Source organism: Galeopterus variegatus, unplaced genomic scaffold (assembly GCF_000696425.1).
Source record: "Galeopterus variegatus unplaced genomic scaffold, G_variegatus-3.0.2 Scaffold119, whole genome shotgun sequence".
Classification (NCBI taxonomy): Eukaryota; Metazoa; Chordata; class Mammalia; order Dermoptera; family Cynocephalidae; genus Galeopterus; species Galeopterus variegatus.
In genome coordinates, this window is record NW_007726230.1 from 744,550 (window position 1) to 766,140 (window position 21,591).

General features: G+C 53.5%; 2 protein-coding genes across 4 annotated transcripts in view; both read left to right on the plus strand.

The window, feature by feature from the left end:
• Positions 1–11,461, plus strand: part of RPAP1 (RNA polymerase II associated protein 1) — a 16,768-nt gene extending 5,307 nt beyond the window's left edge. For 2 of the 3 annotated variants that reach the window (XM_008587555.1, XM_008587570.1), the window contains 17 exons: positions 259–357; positions 1,224–1,325; positions 1,529–1,696; positions 1,914–2,096; positions 2,212–2,346; positions 2,447–2,617; positions 3,119–3,276; positions 4,132–4,287; positions 4,440–4,641; positions 5,236–5,345; positions 6,074–6,269; positions 6,461–6,613; positions 6,835–6,977; positions 7,545–8,301; positions 10,431–10,631; positions 10,777–10,836; positions 10,941–11,461. In XM_008587555.1, the coding sequence (XP_008585777.1) occupies positions 259–357; positions 1,224–1,325; positions 1,529–1,696; positions 1,914–2,096; positions 2,212–2,346; positions 2,447–2,617; positions 3,119–3,276; positions 4,132–4,287; positions 4,440–4,641; positions 5,236–5,345; positions 6,074–6,269; positions 6,461–6,613; positions 6,835–6,977; positions 7,545–8,301; positions 10,431–10,631; positions 10,777–10,836; positions 10,941–11,087 (3,141 nt within the window). In that variant the 3' untranslated portion in view covers positions 11,088–11,461. The remainder of the gene's footprint in view (positions 1–258; positions 358–1,223; positions 1,326–1,528; positions 1,697–1,913; positions 2,097–2,211; positions 2,347–2,446; positions 2,618–3,118; positions 3,277–4,131; positions 4,288–4,439; positions 4,642–5,235; positions 5,346–6,073; positions 6,270–6,460; positions 6,614–6,834; positions 6,978–7,544; positions 8,302–10,430; positions 10,632–10,776; positions 10,837–10,940) is intronic. The other variant, XM_008587562.1, reaches the window with a different exon arrangement.
• Positions 11,462–13,555: 2,094 nt separating this feature from the next.
• LTK (leukocyte receptor tyrosine kinase) lies at positions 13,556–21,533 on the plus strand. The gene is made up of 20 exons (XM_008587576.1): positions 13,556–13,598; positions 14,176–14,319; positions 14,418–14,589; positions 14,987–15,137; positions 15,289–15,333; positions 15,444–15,536; positions 15,740–15,983; positions 17,225–17,323; positions 17,720–17,872; positions 18,031–18,126; positions 18,409–18,604; positions 19,134–19,224; positions 19,365–19,429; positions 19,626–19,755; positions 19,848–19,945; positions 20,092–20,184; positions 20,286–20,387; positions 20,518–20,652; positions 20,728–20,818; positions 20,921–21,533. The coding sequence occupies exons 1-20, from the start codon at positions 13,556–13,558 to the stop codon at positions 21,248–21,250; spliced, it is 2,571 nt and encodes an 856-aa protein (XP_008585798.1). The 3' UTR covers positions 21,251–21,533.
• The last annotated feature ends 58 nt before the right edge of the window (positions 21,534–21,591 follow it).

Below are 21,591 nucleotides of genomic sequence, written 5' to 3' on the forward strand. Positions count from 1 at the left end.
GGGGGGGGGGGGGGGGGGCTGCTGCTCTGGCACCCAGATCTCAGGCCCTTCTCTTCCCCAGAGCCTGGGAGACATCTCCTTTGCTCTCATGCTCCTCTGCCATCACTCTGCCTAGCCCCCAAAGCCAGATGAGCCCCATTTCCAGTCCGAGGTAGAGTCAGGACCTAAATCCTGGGTGGCCTGAGATTAAAGGTGAGGAGTGGGTGTGGGGAAGTTGCTGCTGCCCCCAGTTTACAGTCCTCTTTGTCTTCCCGTTAGAGGATGCAGGCCCGGTTCAATCTTAAGGGAGAGCTGCTGGCCCCTGATGTGGACCTTCCCACCCATCTGGGCCTGCACCACCATGGAGAGGAGGCAGAGGTGAGGCATGGGGCCCAGGGAGGTCTGGGGAGCTCTTGGCAAGTGCTTTTAACAACAATGTAGAAAAGGATTTCTGGTCACTTGCCTTTGACCTCCTGTGTGCCCTATTCCAGTTTGCAGCCTTGCTGTCCATTCAATTTCTTAGGCTAAAAATCTTGATGCTCTTCACATTCTGGTCAGTTGTTAGAACTTGTCAGTTTACATTTGTCACCTCCCCAAGATGCTTCCTGGATCATGGCCTTGCTCCCTCTTGTCTGCTCAATCGCCATGCCTTCCACTCTCTCCCCCATGCCATTCCATGCCTTATGAGGCTGCCACACTGATTTCCTCTGGAAAAGGAAGTGTGCCAGCTGCCCTTTGCTCCCAGAATAAGATCCTGGCTCCTTGGCTTAGCAAGATTGTCTTTCCACAATCTGGCCCTACAACTCTTCCTCCTTCATTCCTGCTGCACCTCTCTGCTGGCTCCTCCCCACATACCCCCTGTGCTCAGGGACTTGCTCCAGGGCATACCTTTACCCTTTGCTCCATGTCAGTCATGGAAGCTCTACCCATCCACTGAAACCACATCACTTTTGCAGGCCACCCCACCCCACCCCACCCCACTCCACCCCACTCTCCGACTCCTGTCCTCTGGTTGCAAATTAAGCATTGATTACTACATATGTCCCCATCTGCCTTATGCCATGGTTACTCATGTGCAAGTTCTATATCTTTACCTGCTTGAAGCTCCATAGAGAGCAAGAGCAGAAGATATCACTTACTTATCTTTGTCTTTCTTTTGGCATGTTGCTGAGTAGTTTTTGGACACTGCCATGCTTCTTGGCTCTTTCTAACTTCTAACTTCTAACTTCTTGTCCCTGCTCCAGAGAGCAGGGTACTCCCTACAGGAGCTGTTCCACCTGACCCGCAGCCAGGTGTCCCAGCAGAGAGCACTAGCACTGCATGTGTTGACCCAGGTCATTGGCAGGGTGAGTGGACTGCTGGCCTGGTCCTGCCCATCCCCACCCTCTCACCCCATGACCTCAGACTTCCCCACCTCTTGCCCTTTTCACTCTGGCTCATGTGCCAGATATGTGCTTTTAACAACCCAGGTTGGGCAAATGAAGGCTTTGGGCAAAGACTCTACATAGCTTCAGCATCTTCAGCAAGGTTTTATCCTCCTATCCCCAAGGCCCAGGCTGGTGAGTTTGGGGACCAGCTAGTGGGCAGTGTCTTACACCTCCTTTTGGATGCTGGTTTCCTCTTCCTGCTGCGCTTCTCCCTGGATGACAGAGTGGATGGGGTCATCGCAGCTGCCATCCGCGCTCTTCGGGCTCTACTAGTGGCTCCTGGAGATGAGGTACCAAAGGGTGGGAATAGGGCTTGGAAGCATGAGGGTCCCTGTTGCTAAAACGTTGCAAGCAGATGTGGAGGGGGATGGCAGGCATCTCCCTCTTCTCCTAAAGGTCTAGAAGCCTTGCCTTTCTGCTTTTTGTGGGGGCTTCCACTCTCTACTCCTGGACCCATTTCCTGGCCCCTTCCTCTTTTTCTCACCCCTACTCTCTTTCCCCTGGCAGGAGCTCCTTGACAGCACTTTCTCTTGGTACCATGGAGCTTTCGTGTTCCCTCTGATGCCCAGCCAGGAAGACAAGGAGGATGAGGACGAGGATGAAGAACTCCCAACAGAAAAGGCAAAAAGGAAGAACCCTGAGGAAGGAAGCCATCCTGCACCTGACCTGGCCCAACGTGATGTCATCAAGGTAAAGGGAAAGCATCTTTCCCATCCCATTACCTAGAGGGCAAGCAAATGTTGGGCAAGAGGGGTCATCAGGGCCCAGCTGCATTTGGCAGTGGGTTTATCTCTCCAACTCCCAGGGGCTCCTGGCTACCAACCTGCTGCCTCGGCTGCGCTATGTACTGGAGGTGACCTGCCCAGGACCTTCTACGGTTCTTGACATCCTGACCGTGCTCATCCGCCTGGCCCGGCATTCCCTGGAGTCAGCCACAAGGGTGAGATAGAGAAGGGGGAAGGGAATGGGCAAAGAGCCTAGCTAGGCCTGGTCTTAACCCTCAGCCTCCCTATCTCCCTTTTCCCTCCTGTCTGCCATAGGTCCTGGAGTGCCCTCGGCTGATAGAGACCATAGTTCGAGAGTTTCTGCCCACCAGCTGGTCCCCTGTGGGGGTGGGGCCTATCTCTAGTCTACACAAAGTGCCCTGTGCTCCTGCCATGAAACTCCTTCGTGTCCTGGCCTCGGCTGGTAGGAATATTGCTGCCCGGCTGGTGAGCAGGACACAGTGCAAGAGATGGGGACAGTGCTGGGTTGTGCTAAACATGGCCCCTGATCTCTGGGTGGCCACCTCATGCCATCTTCCTCTTTTTCTCTGATCCAGTTGCTTAGAAATGCAACAGAAACCACCAGGCAGGAAGCTAGTCATCTGGAGCTTAGCGCATCCTGTAGGCCTGCTCTGGTCTTATGATGTGAGGGGAGGTCTCCTTGTTCCCTAGAGCCAGATCAGAAGAGCCACATACAGATAGGCACTCATCACCCATAGCCAAGTAGCCCTACCGATGGTGCCCTTCCTTTTGCTTGCCAAAAAGAAGGAGGGAGGGAGGGGTGGATGAGGTAGCTTTACCCCTGCCCAGAGCTATCACCCTACGGCCCCAGCTATGACCATAAGGAACAGGGCTGGATTGAGTCAGTCTTGGTAGTGAGAGAACCTGAGCCTAATTGGACTTGGGACTTGGAGCTGACCCTGATCCCAACTCTCTGCCCACCCCCAGTTGAGCAGCTTTGATCTCCGGAGCCGCCTATGTCGCTTCATAGCCGAGCCTCCCCAAGAACTGGCCTTGCCCCCAGAAGAAGCCGAGATACTGAGCACGGAGGCCTTCCGTCTGTGGGCTGTGGCTGCCTCCTATGGCCTGGGCGGCATCCTTTACAGGTGTGGTGTTTTAGTCCATTTTGTGTTGCTATAACAGAATACCTGAGACTGGGTAATTTATCAAGAAAAGAGGTTTATTTGGCTTACAATTCTGGGATGGTTGCATCTGGCACGGGCTTTAGGCTGCTTCTACTCATGGCGGAAAGTGGCAGGCAGCCAGCAAGTACAAGCAGATCACATGGCGGGAGGAAGCAAGAGAGAGAAGAGGTGCCAGGGTCCTATAAACAACAAGCTCTCACGGGAACTAATAGAGCAAGAACTCACTCATTACTCCCCCCCCCCCAGGAAGAACATTAATCCATTCATAAGGGATCTGCTCCCATGACTCAATCAGTTTCCACACTGCCACATTGGAGATCAAATTTCCACATGAGTTTTGGAGGGGACAACACATCCAAACTCCATCATGTGGAGAGGCAGAGTGTAGGCTCCCTTGTAAATCCCTCCAGTTCTGCACTTCTGGCCTAACCAGGTGCCTTGGCCTTGCTCAAGGTGCCAAGCTTGGAGGGAAACTAAAAATGAGAAAGAGGGGATTCTGCTGGATGTGAAAAGTCTTAGGGGTCAGAACCAGCCAGGGAAGAGTGGAACAAACCTGGGTTGACTGCATTCTGTGCACAAAAGCATTGTCGTCTTGGGGAAACGAGACTTAAGTTTCCTGTTGGGGAGCAACCGTGAAGGTCACCATTCTTCCCATTCTCTTAGAAGGGCCCAGCATTCTAAGAGTACCTCAGCCCTGGGGCCTTCTCCCTCCTGGTCTTCCTTTACCAGAATGCACATTCCTGGGGCAGGGCCGTGCCTTGTGTCTAACATCTCCACCTCTTCACACAGTGAAAGTCAGTAATTGTTGTCCCCTAGGGAGCTATACCCAGTGCTGATGCGGGCCTTGCAGGCTGTGCCTGTGGAGCTTAGCACTTGTCCACCTCAGCCCCTGTCCATGCAGCGGATAGCCTCATTGCTCACTCTCCTCACCCAGCTGACCCTGGCAGCCGACAGCACTCCTGAACCCACCAGGTAGGTTATAACCCTGAGCCTGCCGGCAGGTACATCCTACCAGGAACCCCAGGACAAGCAGGAACATTGCTTCACAGGGAGAGAGTGGCTGGAGCTTAGAGGGGAGTGAGACAGCCACATCCTCACTGTGGCCCCTTTTGGTACTCTTGTAGTGACTCTGCTGAGGCCAGTCTGTCGGCCACCTCTTCCTTGATCACTTGGACACAGGTTTCTGGCTTCCACCCTCTTGTGGAGCCATGTCTAAGGCAGACCTTGAGGTTGCTGCCCAGACCTGAGATGTGGAATACGCTGGGCCCAGTGCCCACTGCCTGCCTGCTGTTCCTGGATGCCTACTACCAGGCCTGGAGCCAGCAAGTGAGTGTGACTTGCCTCTGTCTACATTCCACCCACTTGCTTCCTCTCTGTCTCCAGCCCTCTGCTCCTACCTCCCCATTCCCACCTTTTTCTGCCCTTCACCTTTTAACTCCTACCATTCCTCTTCTTTCCACTTCTATATCCCAGTGGAGCTTCCAAGAAGCCATGTTGGTAGTGACCAGGGAACCCCAAGTGGCAGCTCAGCCTTCCTGTAGCTTTTTTTTTTTTTACCGGTAAGGGGATCGCAACCCTCGGCACGGTGTGGTCTGCACCACACTCAGCCAGTGAGCACACCAGCCATCCCTATATAGGATCTGAACCCGCGGCCTTGGCGCTAGCAGTACCATACTCTCCTGAGTGAGCCACGGGCCCGGTCCACTTCCTGTAGCTTTTATGCTCTCTTTTTGTATACCCCTAGACACTGGGTGCCAGGGCAGCCTCAGAGCCTTCTCTCCCTTTGGTATGGTCAAGCTTCTGAAACCTCTAAGCTGACTCTTTTGGACTCCTGGCATGGTGGGATTGGCCTGGGTGCACAGGGGCTAGGAGGATTGTTGTCCTGGGCCATCAGCTCAGTGAGCCCCCCTGGTCCTCCAGCCAAGCTTGTGCCCGGGGGATTGGCTTCAGGACATGGAGCGCCTGTCGGAGGAGCTGTTGCTGCCACTGCTGAGTCAGCCCACTCTGAGCAGACTGTGGGATTCCCTTAGGTATGTACAGTGTGGGTGTAGTTGGGGGGAGGTGGAGGAGGATGCTGTTTCTCTCCATGTGGGATTCCGGCCTTGGCACTAGCAGTACCATACTCTCCTGAGTGAGCCACGGGCCCGGTCCACTTCCTGTAGCTTTTATGCTCTCTTTTTGTATACCCCTAGACACTGGGTGCCAGGGCAGCCTCAGAGCCTTCTCTCCCTTTGGTATGGTCAAGCTTCTGAAACCTCTAAGCTGACTCTTTTGGACTCCTGGCATGGTGGGATTGGCCTGGGTGCACAGGGGCTAGGAGGATTGTTGTCCTGGGCCATCAGCTCAGTGAGCCCCCCTGGTCCTCCAGCCAAGCTTGTGCCCGGGGGATTGGCTTCAGGACATGGAGCGCCTGTCGGAGGAGCTGTTGCTGCCACTGCTGAGTCAGCCCACTCTGAGCAGACTGTGGGATTCCCTTAGGTATGTACAGTGTGGGTGTAGTTGGGGGGAGGTGGAGGAGGATGCTGTTTCTCTCCATGTGGGATTCCTGGGTCCAGTTCCCTGGTCCATCCCAGGGTGCCATCTCTCAGCCTGAAGGAACTGAAACTGCTAACAAGCAGCAGTTATGTGGCACTCTGAGGGATGTGGGCATTGAACTACACAGGCAAGCCCCTGCTAGCCTTGGCCACTGACCAAGCAGCTCTTTTCCAGCCTGGCACACAGGCTAGAGCCCCACTCAGCTTCTCCATTCTGCCTACAGGCACTGCTCCCCTCTCTGCAATCCGCTGTCCTGTGCTCCGCCCCCTGAAGCTCTCCCCAGCCTTGTGTCACTGGGCTGCGCAGGAGGCTGCCCCCCTCTCAGTTTGGCTGGCTCAGCCTCACCCTTCCCATTCCTCATTGCCCTCCTGTCTGTCTTCAATACCTTGGCCCGGATCCACAAGGGGCTATGTGGCCAGGTAAGCCCTGGGTGCCTGGTTAGGGGCCAGGCAGGGGGCCAAGATGGCAGAGTCAGAAGAAAGGGTGAGGATGTCCCCTGAGGAAGGGAGGACTCTTCTGCCAGTACCCATTTCTCTGAATTTGGCTGGCAGGGGAGCTACCTGGGCATCAGAGTCAATTTCTAGTTCTGAACAAAATTGCTTTTCCTCAGCTGGCTGCCATATTGGCTGCCCCAGGACTCCAGAACTACTTCCTCCAGTGCGTGGCTCCTGGAGCTGGCCCACACCTTACACCCTTCTCTGCATGGGCCCTGCGCCATGAGTACCACCTGCAGTACCTGGCACTCGCCTTGGCCCAGAAAGCGGTGGGTTCCCAGTCTGACAGGTTCTGTCCTATCTCCACCCTGTTACCCTCCTCCTGCCTCTCTGAAACCTGTGCTGCTGCTCTGCCAGGCCGAGCAGCTCCTACTCTCCTCCAGACATGCCCTGATCTGTGCCCTTCGGCCTTGCTCATAGCCTCTTCCTCACTTCTCTCAGCTTTGTCCCCTTCCATGCAATGAATAGCTCCTTGCTCTTCTGTCCACAGGCAGCACTCCAGCCAGTGCCGGCCACCAATGCTGCCCTCCATCATGGTATGGCCCTGGCCCTGCTGAGCCGGCTGTTACCTGGAAGTGAGTACCTTGCCCAGGAGCTGCTGCTGAGCTGTGTATTCCGCCTGGAGTTCCTCCCGTAAGTCTAGGGTTGGTGGCATCAACTCAGCCCTTTTGGAGGCTGCTGGGTTGGTAATGCAACAGCCCTGAATTTGGAGTGAAGAGACCTAGGTTTAATTCTCTTTCTTCCATGGATTGTAATTAACCTCTTTGAGCTTCCATTTCCTCTTTAGTAAAGTGGGGATGAGGTTAACCACACCAGAGAATGATTGTGAGACTTCAGTGAGACTGAAAAGCTAAAAGGTATATAAACCAGTTATATGCATCCAATAGCTAGCAGTTACCGAGTGCTTACTCTGTGTCTGTATTTTAAGTATTTTACCTGTGCCGTGAGATAGATACTATTAATATCCCTATTTTACTGTGAGGAACTAAGACACAGAGAAGTTATGTAATTTTGTGCCTAGACAGCTGGCTCTAGTGTTCATCCTCTTAACTGCTACACAACACTGCATGGGAGATCGTTAAGGGAGCAGGGAGGAGCAGGGTTGGACCTAGGAGCCCCTGGGAAGCCCTGGAGAGATGGTGCAGCCTTCTGGATGCTGTGGTTCCAGCCCTCATTTTTGGCATTTGGGTCTCATTACAGAGAAAGAGCATCAGGAGGTCCAGAGGCAGCCGATTTCTCTGACCGACTATCCTTAGGGAACAGCAGGGACCCTCAGTGTGGGCGAGGGACTCTACTAGCTCAGGCCTGCCAGGATCTCCCCAGCATCCGTAGCTGCTACCTGACCCACTGCTCACCGGCCCGAGCCAGTCTGCTGGCCTCCCAGGCTTTGCACCGAGGGGAGCTACAACAGGTCCCATCCCTGCTGCTGCCCGTGCCTAAGGAGCCACTGCTGCCTGCTGACTGGCCTTTCCTGCCGTTGATTCATCTCTACCACCAGGCTTCAGACACCCCTTCAGGTCTTACTCCCACTAATACCATGGAAACAGCTGTACGGGTCCTGCAGTGGGTGCTAGTTCTGGAGAGCTGGCGCCCCCAGGCCCTCTGCGCTGTGCCTCCTGCTGCCCGCCTGGCACGGCTCATGTGTGTGTTCCTGGTGGACAGTGAGCTGTTCCGGGAGACCCCAATACAGCGTCTGGTGGCAGCCCTCCTTGGCCAGCTCTGTCAGCCTCAAGTCCTGCTAAGCCTCAACCTGGACTGCCCACTTCCTGGCCTGACATCTTTCCCTGACCTCTATGCCAACTTTCTGGATCATTTCGAGGCTGTCTCTTTTGGGGACCACCTCTTTGGGGCTCTGGTCCTTCTTCCCCTGCAGCGTCGGTTCAGTGTCACCCTGCGCCTCACCCTGTTTGGGGAGCACATGGGAGCCTTGCGAGCTCTGGGCCTGCCTCTGACCCAGGTACTTTCTCAGCCCAGCAGAGCCTGCCAAGGGCACACCCTACACTTGTCCCTGGGGGCAGTCCTGAGCAGTGGGGAGCTTTGGTGGACCTCAGGTTCTTCATCTTACCTCTTGGGGGCTTTGAGGGGATAAAGAGAATCTGCAAGAAGGGTTCAATATAGTATCTGGCATATAAGTGAGAGTTTAATATTATTAACAAAGTATGGCTCCTTGCTCATAAAGTGCTGCAATCTAGATAAGAAAAGATTTACTAGAAACCAACATATTTTTGAATCATTCATATTCTATGTGTTAAGTCAGGATTCAGAGAAGGGAAAGATCAAAGTATACTTCCCATAAGGAGAAGGCTTTGTGGAAGAAGTGAGGATTGACCCAGGCACTGAAGGTTGAGTAGAATTTGAATTGTTGAGGAGGTGGAAGGGCAAGATGTGCCTAGTGGAACAACATAAGCAAAAGCTCAAATCAGAGGCAGGCAGGAGTCTGGCCACTTAGCTCAGTTGGTTAGAATACAGCCTTATAACCCCACAGTGATGGGTTTGTATTCCCTTACTGCGCAGCTGCCAAAAAAAAAAAAAAAAAAAAAAAAGGAAGGAGCATGATGGGGGGGGGGGGAAGACAGATTTCTGTTGGGAACTTGTTGGAAACAAGGCTGAAAATATGAAGCAAGGTCTTACCCTCAGATATCAGGCTAAGGAGTTAAATTTATAGGCTTATAGGGCTGGCTAGTTAGCTCAGTTGGTTAGAGCATGGTGTTGAAAACACCAGGATCCAGGGTTCACATCCCTGCACCAGCTAGCCATGCTCCCCCTGCAAAAAAAATTTATAGGCCATGAAGAGTTACTATGAGGGATGGCCAGGTTAGCACAGTTGGTTAGAGCGTGGTGTTACAACACAAAGGTATGGATCCCTATACCAGCCAGCCACCCAAATAAAAAAAAGAGTTACTATGGGTTTTTTTTATTTTTTATTTTTATTTTTTTAAAAGATGACCCATAAGGGGATCTTAATCCTTGACTTGGTGGTGTCAGCATTACGCTCTCCCAAGTGAGCGAACCAGCCATCCCTATATAGGGATCTAAACCCGTGGCCTTAGTGTTATCAGCACCACACTCTCCCAAGTGAGCCACAGGCCAGTCCTTGTTTTATTTTTAAGATTTGTTTTATTTTCATTATAACTTACTTTGGTGAACTTAAAGTATAAATATTTTTATGTATAAATATATTTTTTAATATTAAAAGAACTAGAAAGAATATACAAAATATTTTTAGGAATTAAAAAGAACATTATAGTCATCCATAATCCCACTGGCCAGTGGTAACCATTTTGATTTTTTAAAAGAATTTTAAGAGTTTATTGTGCCTACAAAAGAACAGTTTGCGAATTGGGAGAACTCAAACCGAAAGACAGCATGAAGTCTCAATTTTACAGCAATTACAGCACAGTTTATAGAGCATAAAGGAGGAAGTACTTTTACCTTTTTTCTTTTTCCAGTCTTTTTTATATGCATGTATTTTTTATAAACTTGAGATCACTGCATAATATATTTTTTATTTAGCATTACATAATACGCATCTCCCTTTTAGTACACTCCTTTTATTAGAGCTATTAGAGCGTGGTGCTGATAACACCAGGGTCCACGGTTCAGATCCCTGTACCGGCTAGCTACCCCCCACACCCCACCCCAAAAAAAGAAACCAACATTTTATTTTTTTATTTTTTGTCCTTTTTTGTGACCGCGCTCAGCTAGTGAGCGCACCGGCCATCCCTATATAGGATCTGAACCCGCGGCGGGAGCGCTCCTGCGCTCCCAGCGCCGCACTCTCCTGAGTGAGCCACGGGGTCAGCCCAGAAACCAACATTTTAAAAATTATTATATGACATTATCCATTGTGTAGATGTGCCCCAAATAAGCAAGCAAACAAACAAGTAGTTGTGGACAATAGAAATTCATAGCTGTTTCTCAGTTTACAGTTTCCCCTGCTTTCTGCTCTGTAGTCTTTAACCTTGATCCTTGTGCTAGAGAAGAATAGATGTCTATCCTGGATCTGATCTTTGCCCTCATGATTTGGTTGCATGTGACCATCAACCATCCACCTTGTTGACCAGTAATTCCCTCCCTCCCCCTCAGCACATCTCATTTCCCCTGTCACAGTTGCCTGTATCCCTGGAGTGCTATACGGGGCCTCCTGAAGACAACCTGGCTCTCCTTTGTCTCTACTTCCGGGCCCTGGTTACTGGTGCACTCCGTCCACACTGGTGCCCTGTGCTCTATGCTGTGGCTGTGGCTCATGTCAATAGCTTCATCTTCTTCCAGGACCCAAAGAGCTCAGTAAGTTACATGCCCATCTTCAGACGGAGGAAGGGAGCTAGCGATTGAGTTGCCTCCGGGCCAGCTGAGGAAGAGAGGGTCAAGCTAGGCCCTTGGTGGGTACCAGCCCTTGGCTCAATGCCACCTCTCCCTGTTCTGCTTCTAGGATGAGGTAAAAGCTGCCCGCAGGAGTATGCTGCAAAAAACTTGGCTGCTGGCTGATGAGGTAGGGTTGGGGCCATTAGGAGGGTGGGAGTTTAGAGGGTCTTGGGGGACAGAGACCTCCACAGGATCTCACTACTCACTTCATAAAGTTTTTTCCCTCTGCAGAGTCTCCAGCAGCACCTCCTCCATTATAAGCTTCCCAACTCTACCCTCCCAGAGGGCTTTGAGCTATATTCCCAGTTGCCACCTCTGCGTCAGCAGTACCTCCAGAGACTAACCTCAGGACTCCAAAATGGGATATCAGAGACCTAGAACAGTTACTATGGATGGAGAGATGGATACATTCTCCTGGAGTTCACCAACAGATGCCTGGCCAGACAGAAGGGCATTGTATCCCAAGGGAAGGCAGGAGACAAAGCAGAAGGCTTGCCTTCCTGGGAGCAGATTGTTTGAGCTCTTTTGGAGCAGAATGAGCCCTACCATTACATCCTGACTTCTGAAACTCAGTATCTGGGGCTTCTGAGGGTCTGTGCTGGGAGTAGAAGGGTGACTTGGCTATTTACCCCCTCTTTGGGAATAGGACAAACTAAGTACACCTCTCCTTACCTACGTCCAACCCCCACCTCAGGCCATGGTATGTGAATGCTATAGCTGTGTATTAAAAAAAATTTTTTTAAATCTGGGAATATGATTTGGACTGATTTCAGTCATGTTAGTTCAGGGTTGATATCCAGAGGTGGGTTATCCCAAAAAAGGAGCAATACTACTGTGAGAGAAAGAGAAAGAGGGGGAAAGAATCATGAGTGGGAGATGAAAACTGAGTCCACATCTGGGGATGAGAGATATGTGGGTCCTAGTTCCTGGCTGAAGCCAAGCCAGAGCAATGCCCTTGGGAATGGGGTACATCTGGACAAACTCTCAGAAGCCCACTAGAAGTACAGATGTCTTTAATGAGGTCAGCATCTAGTCTCCTTATGGTCCACTATTTTCATCAACTGCTAACCTGAGACATGAAGAACCCAAAAATCATACTGATGCAGTAGCTATCCTGTAACGCCATTTCCACTGTGAGCTTCATTGGTAGCAGGCAATGCCTGGGGAGGAGCAGATCAAAGCATAAACTTTGGTTTATCTCTTTATTTTGGTAGAGTTTCTAGATTGTTCTTTTGTCTGAATTCTAACACTTAGGCTCTATTACACTGTCATTTGCTGTGTGCAATTACTTATCCCTGTGTTTGCAGGTCATCAGGGTGAGTGCAGTGTGCCAGGCCTGGCCCTGTCAGTAGGTGTAGAGAACCCACTCCCTGTAAACGGAGCTGCTGAATGCAGAATTAATAAATGGGTTTTATTAAGTAACTACTATATCTCAAGTAGCAATGGTTCTCAAACATATGTGACAAAAAACACTTGGAGGGTATATTAAAACAGATTGCTAGGCCCTACCACCAGAGTTCCTGATTCAGAAGGTCTAGGGTGAAACCCAAGAATTTGCATTTCTAGTGAGTTCCTAGGTAATACTGATGCTGCTGTCCAGAACCAACCACAGTTTGAGGACCACTGGCTTACAGGGGCCTTGTAAAGTGAATTCTGTGACCTCATAATGTGGTATCTACAGACTTAATTAGGGCATGGGTACCAGTTTTTACAAAATCACTGTTGTGTCTATTCCTATCATTAGACACTCAGGCTTTACCAAGTAGCTAACTACTGTAGCTTCTTTTTTCAAGTATTTTATATTAAACACAGTCCTCAGCCTTTATTTTTTTTTTTAAAGATGACTGGTAAGGGGATCTCAACCCTTGGCTTGGTGTTGTCAGCACCCTGCTCAGCCAGTGAGCAAACCGGCCATCCCTATATAGGATCCTAACCCGCGGCCTTGGTGTTATCAGCACCGCACTCTACCGAGTGAGCCACGGGGCGGCCTAGTCCTCAGCCTTTAAAGCAAGCATTTTGAGCAAAAGATTGAGGACCCAAGACACAAAACCACCTGAAGGCTGAGTGGCCCTCACAGTTATAGGGTGCCTTGGGTTTTACAGAGCAATTTTTTTTTTTTTTTTTTGGTGGCTTGCTGGTAGGAGCAATTTCCTTTCATATGATTTTACAGGTGGTGGGGAAACTGTCTCAGAGCAGTTGTAGTCTGTGCTACATCGCCTGTTAACTAGGGATGCTAGTACTAACACTCAAAAGTTCTGATATCTACCCCAGTCTTTTACCTGATCACAGGAAGAAGTTGTGCATATAACAGTGCAACGGAATTGTACGAGGTGCACACAGAGATCCATGTTTCTGAGGGTAGCAGAGAGGTTCAGCCTTGCAGTCACAAAGGTGCTGAAAGACATAAGTGATGGCAAGTAACTTAGAGCAGTTTAAAGAGTACTTTCCATGTGTGATCACCACCACCTCCACAGAAGCGCGCACCCCATTGCTCCTGTCCTCGGAAACCTAGAATCCTGTGCTGGGGTGTGGCTCGCCACTTTCTCACATTCCTGCCTCAAAAGGATGGGGAACCTCCTCCCCAGGCAGCCAGCAACAATCCCGACGGCTGGACAGCCCCCGGGTGAGGGCTCCACAGGGTTTCTCCCGGAAGCGTGGGGACCTCGGTGCCCACATGCCACGCCCTTTCCTCCTTCGGCATCCCGGGGTCTGAGCTGGGAGTGGCCAGACCAGCTTTGAGTTCCAGGGGTGTCTCGCGGGCAGCTGGACACTCCTATAAGCGGCGGCCAGGGCCACGGTGGCAAGGTGTGAGACATCAACCTCTTCTGGAGCAGACCCAACAGGCGATGTGCCGCTCAGGCCGGCTGCTGTTGTGGCTCGGAGCCGCGGGTAAGTTCTGTCTGGCGGTCATGGAGCCATCCAGCCAGAGGCACCTTTCCAGGCTTGGGGACGGCGCTCGCAGCAGAGCAGGTCCCACTGTTTCCTCCAGAGGCCTCGAATCCTTGTGGCCAAAGCTCTCCGGTCCGTGCTGTTGGGGTACGGACGGAAAAGCTCCCGAATCCGACGATCCAGTCACGCAGCTTGGGAAGGAGGAACAAGCCCTCGGGTCTCGGCACTGCCCGGAGGTGGGGCCACCATCTAAGTCGAAGAAAGGATGCCGGGAGGGGGGAGGCCTGCAGGACCGGGCTCAGTGCAGCCCCCAAGTCATTCACTAGGAAGGGCTCTTGAGGACAGAAACTAACAGAGGTATCGCCGGGCACGCCGCAGGGCTCGGGCGACCGGAGTTGGGTTGTGGCTGACTTCCAGGCGTGCGCTGGCTGGGCGGGATTAGGGGTGTGGCTGCCAACAGCAAAGGCTAGCTGTTGGGGGGGGGGTATCTCTTTATCCCTGTTATCTCCCATGTCCCCCTCCCCCATTAATATCCTGCATGCTCTCCCAACCCCGCTGTCTCCCTGTCACCTTTCAGGCGCCATTCTCTGCTCCAGCTCGAGGTCCCAGGCGCCTTTTCTACCATCCTCGCCCTTGCCGCTGCCAAGTCCCAGTCCCCGGGACCTGAAAGACTCCGCCCCGCCTAGCGGCTTGGAGCCAGCCTCTCCCCTAAATCCCGCAGGTGAGCTCGGAGCTCCTCTCTTCTCTTCAACTCATCATACCCAGACCCCTAGGCCGAGCCAGGGGCTCCACGACTCTCTCCTCCCTTTCTGCTCCCAGGCACCGGGGGGCCTTGGGTGTTCTCCACCTGCGGAGCCAGCGGCCGGCGCGGGCCCACACAGACACAGTGTGACGGGACGTACGCGGGGAGCAGCGTGGTGGTGACAGTGGGAACCGTCGGGCCGCTGAGAGGCGTGCAGCTGTGGCGGGCGCCAGGCCCCGGCCAGTATCTGTAAGTGCTGGGCAAGGGTCAGAGTCTGAGGTTCTACCGTCAGGAGAACGAAGGCCACGCACCTTGCGTCTTGGGGTATTCCGCAGAGACATCCAACCCAGGCCATCTTGACTGCCCTCCAGTGGAACACGGGGAAGGGTGGCAAGAGTCGCCACCGAACTAGCCCGTCCCCAGTAGCACAGAGGCACCGCCATGGGGTGGCTTGACAGCCTCCCCTCATCTCCATTAAAACTCTTGAAATAAGTTTAAAATCTAATTTTTTGGTGTACAAACCTAGTCTTACCATCCCTTCAAAATCGATCGTAGACGCTGAGTCCCACAGATAAATTCTGGAGCCACCTCTGCCCGAGGCGGCCGGCCGAGGACTCAGCGCCCGCTTCCCGCCCTCTTCCCGCAGGATCTCTGCCTACGGAGCCGCGGGAGGCAAAGGCGCTAAGAACCACCTGTCGCGGGCGCACGGAATCTTCGTCTCGGCTGTCTTCTCCCTTGGTCATGGGGAGCCGCTTTACATCCTCGTGGGGCAGCAGGGCGAGGACGCTTGTCCTGGAGTAAGAGGAGCCCATGGGAAGGGGACGGCCCAAACGCGGGGGGCGAGGGCTTCATGTGTGTTGGGGGAGGGGCATCCCTTCCCTGGTGCTCGGACACCACCGCGAGGCGAGGGTCCCGGGCCCCGCCGATTCCGGCCCCCCGTGCCTGCAGGGAAGCCAGGAGAGCCAGCTCGTCTGCCTCGGAGAGTCTCGGGCCGCTGAAGAGCACGCGGCGACAAATGGGACGGAAAAGATCCCGGAGTCGCGGCGCTGGGCCGGAGGGGGCGCCAGCTCGTCTGCCTCGGAGAGTCTCGGGCCGCTGAAGAGCACGCGGCGACAAATGGGACGGAAAAGATCCCGGAGTCGCGGCGCTGGGCCGGAGGTGGCGGGGGCGGCGGGGGCGCCACCTACGTCTTCAGGGTACTTGCTCCCCTCGGTGCTAGCCGCCCGGTGCTCCTCCCAGGGGCGAGCACACGCGCTCTACCTTGGGGTCCCTCTATCCCTGTGCCGGGCCGGGAGCCCTGTCCTCATCCGGGCCCCCGGGGCGGGAGCCCCCGCCCAGTGCAGGTGTCCTCCCTCCACGGCTGGAGGGCGCGCCCCTGAGTGCGCCGCTGGCCCCATAGCTGCGCGCCGGCGAGCTGGAGCCGCTGCTGGTGGCGGCCGGAGGCGGCGGTCGGGCCTACCTGAGGCGGCAGGATCGAGGCCGGACTCAGACCGCCCCCGAGAAACTGGAGAACCGCTCGGCAGCGCCGGGGAGCGGCGGGAGAAGCGGGGAGGCCTGGGCTGCGCTTGGCTGGGCCGCGGCCGGCGGCTTCGGGGGCGGCGGCGGGGCCTGCACTGCGGGCGGAGGCGGCGGCGGCTACCGGGGTAGGTGCACTCTTGGAGAGGGCAGTTGGGCAGTCCCGAGGGTGGAGTAAGGTGAGAACCTCAGAACGGGCCCCAGCCCTCGGAAGGATAGGCGGAAGGACAACACGGCTGCTTCAGGCTAGAGCAGGAACTCTTAGAAGAGAAGGTCAAAAAAACTGCAGTTCGCACGTGCAGACAGGACTCCCTGGATACTCATTTAAGTTTAGGATCTTCTCTAATCACTAGAGGTCAGCTCCTTTTTTTAGCGGCCAGGCAGTAGAGGGATCTGAACCCTTTGTCAGTGCTATTGTAACACCACACTCTAACCAACGGAGCTAACCCGCCAGCCCCCTCCTTGTCCAGGAACTTAGAGCTGGCTGAGTTAGCAGGCTGAGCAGAGAGGTAGAAAGGCAGGGATGGTTTAAGTCAGTAGTTCTCAAAGCGTGGTTCGTGAACCGCCTAAGAAGTTGTTAGAAATACAAATTCTCTTGAGGGAGGGGAGGGGGAAAGGGACGTTGGTCAAAGGATACAAAATTTCAGTTAGATAGGAGGAATAAGTTCGAGAGATCTATTGTACAACATGGTGACTAGGTAATAACGATGTACTCTTGAAAATTGCTAAGAGAGTAGATTTTGTGTTGTTGCCAGAAAAAATAAGTATGTGAGGTGGTGTATATGTTGATTGGCCCTAATTAGCCATTGCACAGTGTATACAACTTTAAAAACATCAGGTTGTACACAATATATACAATTTTAATTTGTCGACTAAAAAGTAATTAATTTAAACAAAGAAATGCAAATTCTCAGCCCCTCTCCAACCTACTGAATCAGAAACTCTAAGGGAGTGTCCCAGCCATCTGTGTTTTAATCAATCCTCTAGGTGATTCTAATGCACTCCAGAGTTTGGAAAGTACTGATGTAAAGAAACAGAGCCTTTGCATCTATAAATAGCTGTACTATTTATAAATACTTTACACCCATCATCTACGTTCTGGCAGAAATGGAATGTGGGAGTTGGGCCTCCATTTTATAGCTGAGGACATGGGACCAGAGGGGCTCCTCACCTATCTGGCCTCTCAGCTCCCACTTGTGAACAGACAGCACCTGTATGCTACTGTAGAGAAGGCCACACTGGGATTTCCACTGGAAGACTCCAGCTTCCCCACTGTTCATGAGCCAGCTTCCCCAGCTGTGAGGCAGCTGTGTGCCCCTCCCCACCCCCTCATTTTGTAGTCAAACCTTCTGTCATTCTCAATTTTCAGGGGGTGATGCCTCAGAGACTGACATCCTCTGGGCTGATGGGGAAGATGGGGTATCCTTCATACACCCCAGCAGTGAGCTCTACCTGCAGCCTCTGGCAGGTATTAGCCCCAACACGTCACCCTCTCAGCCTGGCCTAAACTTTTTCCTCAGTCCCTGGGCACATTTCCATAAGATCCCTCAACTCTGCCCTGTGAACTACCTAGTTCTTGTATACCACAGGAACTTTTGGGCTATCAGTTGTGATGCCAATGTGGGGCATTCTGAAATGTTTGTCAAGTCTCCCCTTGCTATGAATTCTCTTCAAACACTTAGGAGCTCAAGGTTCCCAGAAGAGGGAGTGTACAGGCTTGACAGACATCTCCCAGGCTCTCCACCACCCTTGTATTCTTGGTACTGCTCCTTGCTCTAAAGGCCTGGGCTAGAATTAACCATGTGGCTGGAAAAGGCATATATGTCCCCTCCCTGCCCTACCATATCAGTTCTTTTACTCACAGTCACAGAGAACCACGGAGAAGTGGACATCCGAAGGCACCTCAATTGCAGTCATTGTCCTTGGAAAGACTGCCAATGGCAGGCAGAACTCCATTTGGCTGAATGCATATGCCCGGAGGGCATGGAGCTAGCTGCGGATAACATCACCTGTATGGGTATGTCCTGCCTTTGCCCAAGGTATGGACTCCTGAGGTCACAGGCTGGGAGGAGCAGCAGGGCACCAGGAAAGATGGTATAGAGGCCTGCTGTGTGCCAGGCACTATGTTGGGTCAGAGAGGAGCTTGGCACTGGAGGTGTCTCTCTTTCTCTCTAGACCTGCCCACTCCCCCAGGCCCTCTGGTTCTGATGGTGGCTGTGGCGGTGACCTCAACACTGAGCCTTCTTATGGTGTGTGGGGTCCTGATTCTGGGTACGGAGCATCTAGCTGGAACAACTAATTCCACGCTGACCCCTCTCCACTGAGCTGTGATGGGCTTGTGAGGTCCCAGCGGCAGATGTGGCTCACTTCAAGACCCCTACTCCCTATAGAGCAGTGGTAGATTCCTCTGGGGCTTTAAGAATAGAAGCAGCTGGTGAGGCTTGGAGAAAATATTTACCCTAATGGGCATCTGGAGAGGTGTCCTGGGTGGGGGGGAGGCAGAGTGGGCCTGATGGGCAGGTAGAGGATGTGCCATTGTTCTTCTGACCCCAGTGAACCAGAAGAAGTGGCAGGGCCTGTGGGGGACAAGGCTGCCAAGCCCTGAGCTCGAGTTGAGCAAGCTTCGAACCTCTGCCATCAGGACAGCCCCCAATCCCTATTACAGCCCAATGGGGCTTGGCTCAGTCCAGTCCTGGCCTTTGCCCCCTGGGCTCACCGAGGTTTCCCCAACCAATGTCACTCTGCTCAGGTGAGTCTTCCACCTCCTTCTGAGAACCTATGCACTCCGAATCCTCTCCCTCTCCCCTACCTTGATCCAATCCTGTTCCCTGCTATGGTGAATCCCAGAGAGCATCTGGCCCAAACCCCTTGTGTAGGGGAGATGGAGGCCCAGAGAAGCTCCAAAAGAGGAAGTAACTTGTTCCAGGTCAGCTCTCAGCCCCAATTCTGGAATGGCAGGGATCTTAGAATATGAACTTTCAGAGCCCAAGGGTTACCTCTCTCCCAGGGCATCTGCAAGGTTGTAAGAAAGGCCTCGTCACAGACTCGCACCCTGACTCTGACCCCACAGCTGCCCTCTCTTTTGCCCTGGTTCTGTGCAAGTCAGCATCACCCTTGCAGGGCTTACTTATACTTGGAGACATGCCAGGATGCAGAGACCTCAGATAGGGTCAGCTGGGCATATTGACGTAGGGGTGGGGGGGAAGAAAGATAAAGTTGGTACTAGACCCTCTAGGACCTTTCTCCAGGCCACTCCTTTCCAACCTGTCTTCCTGCAGAGCCCTGGGCCACGGTGCCTTTGGGGAGGTGTACGAAGGATTGGTAATTGGCCTTCCTGGGGACTCCAGCCCCCTGCAGGTGGCTATCAAGGTGAGAGGAGGTGGGACTGCTGGCTGGGGGTAGGAGGGTGGGGCACCATGGAGGGAAGAACAATTGCTAGTGCTAGGGTAAACCTGCCTCCTGGGCATCCGGGGAAGCTCAGGAACTCTGTGCCCCTTTTTTCTCTCCAGACCCTGCCAGAACTCTGCTCTTGTCAGGATGAACTGGATTTCCTCATGGAGGCTCTCATTATCAGGTGCACCTGGCACTCGGGGAAGGGGTGGGAGGTGGGAGGGAGAAGCCTGCAGAGCTGACTGCAAGAACACCCTCCTTTCACCCTGGGGTTGAGAGGTAGCAAGTCTCGGGACACAAAGGTCCTCTCCACTTTTGTGGAGCCTAGAACATGGTTTATCTCCCTGCGGGTGATGGGGTATGTGCACCAACCCACTCAGCAAGTTCAGCCATGAAAACATTGTGCGGTGTGTGGGGCTCAGCCTCCGGGCTGCCCCTCGCCTCATTCTGCTGGAGCTGATGTCTGGAGGGGACATGAAGAGTTTCCTGAGGCACAGCCGGCCACACCTGGTAAGCCCTTCTCCCTGCCCTGCAGGCCCCTCTGAAGACCCTGTCCCTGTCCTTAGACCTGCATGGACTGATGTACCCTTTGCCTGACCCAGGGTCAGCCGTCCCCTCTGGTAATGCAGGACCTGCTGAAGCTGGCCCAGGACATAGCCAAGGGCTGCCACTACTTGGAGGAAAATCACTTCATCCACAGGTTGGAAGCAATCCTTCCTGGTTCAGGGGACCTCTAGCCCAACTCTCTCCCCAAGGAACAACCGTTCCATACAACTTTAAGGAAACAGATCAGGAAGGACCAGAGCTTCTTAGTTCTGGCTGTGATTTTTTTGCCCAACTCTACAGGGACATTGCCGCCCGAAACTGCCTGCTGAGCTGCACTGGGCCCAGCCGGGTGGCCAAGATTGGGGACTTCGGGATGGCAAGAGATATCTACCGGTGCGGGGCTTGGGGAGGTGGGAAGGCTGCTTCTCCAAGGGGGTTTACCAGCACTTTGGTGGTATCTGAACAACTCATCACTCCCCTCCTCCCTCCTATAGGGCCAGTTATTACCGCAAGGGGGGCCGGGCCTTGCTCCCAGTCAAGTGGATGCCCCCAGAGGCCTTCCTTGAGGGCATCTTTACATCCAAGACAGACTCCTGGTGATAACATACCCTCCCTTGCCCTGCCCTGCCCTGCAGCTAATCCTATCCTTTTCTGGGCCATCTCAGGTGAGAGAAGGGGAGGCTGTACCTGATTGGGCCTCACTTGGTTCCCTTATTCATGATGCAGGTCTTTTGGGGTGCTGCTCTGGGAGATCTTCTCACTGGGCTACATGCCCTACCCTGGACGTGCCAACCAGGAGGTGCTGGACTTTGTCATCGCAGGGGGCCGGATGGACCCTCCAAGGGGTTGTCCAGGGCCTGTGTGAGTTAAGAGTGCTGCCCAGGGAGGGACATCCTTCACAACCATGGGTAGGCACAAATTCCTGCCTCTCTCCAGGTACCGCATCATGACCCAGTGTTGGCAGCACCAGCCTGAGCTCCGCCCCAGCTTTGCCAGCATCTTGGAGCGCCTTCAATACTGTACTCAGGTGTGCCCCCTTGACCTGCCCTGTCCATCCTGGTCTTGGGGGTCAGGAGGGAAGCCATAATATAACTCTGTGGCTCCCTGCTCCCCCATCCTCCCATGACAGGATCCTGATGTGCTGAATTCATCCCTGCCAGTGGAGCTGGGGCCCACCCTGGAGGAGGAAGTGGCTTCTAGGCTGGGGAACAGGTCTTTGGAAGGCCTAAGATCCTCACAGCCCCAGGAACTGAATCCAGAGAACTTGAAAAGCTGGGGAGAGAGCCCTCTTGGCTCCTGGTTGTCCTCTGGCCCCAAGCCCCTCCAATCCAGGGTCCTCCAACCTCAAAACCTCTGGAATCCCACCTATGGCTCCTGGGCCCCAAGAGGCCCTGAGGGCGAGGACTCAAGCATTGATGGTTGCAATGGCTCCTCCCTGCCCTCCTTCGCAGGCTTCTAGGTGGCTTGTTACTCCAGTAGCCTGTGTCCCTTGCAGTCTGTGCTGTGTGTCTGGGTCTGTCTCAGAGCTGGCCTGGGAGCACTGGACTTTCCACGCTGGAAACCAGCCTTAGGTCTCCTGGGGAATAACCTAGCCATTTCTATCCTTTGATCTTTGGGACCAGAGGCCACCCCCCTACCCCAGGTTTCAGTGGGGAGTTCTGGATTGCCCTTCCCCCATGAGCATCCTTAATTTGTGCAGTCCCCAACCCTTCAGATGCTCCTAATAAAAAGTTCTCCTCAAATGCTTCAGTGATCTGAGTGGACATGAGGGATGCTGGAACTGAGGAAAAGAGGACCATA

Coding starts and splice junctions, on each gene's coding strand:
- LTK (XM_008587576.1), top strand. CDS start 13,556: ATGTGCCGCTCAGGCCGGCTGCTGTTGTGGCTCGGAGCCGCGG. Junction 17,324..17,719: donor CTACCTGCAGCCTCTGGCAG/GTATTAGCCCCA, acceptor TTTTACTCACAG/TCACAGAGAACCACGGAGAA. Junction 19,430..19,625: donor ATGGAGGCTCTCATTATCAG/GTGCACCTGGCA, acceptor CAACCCACTCAG/CAAGTTCAGCCATGAAAACA.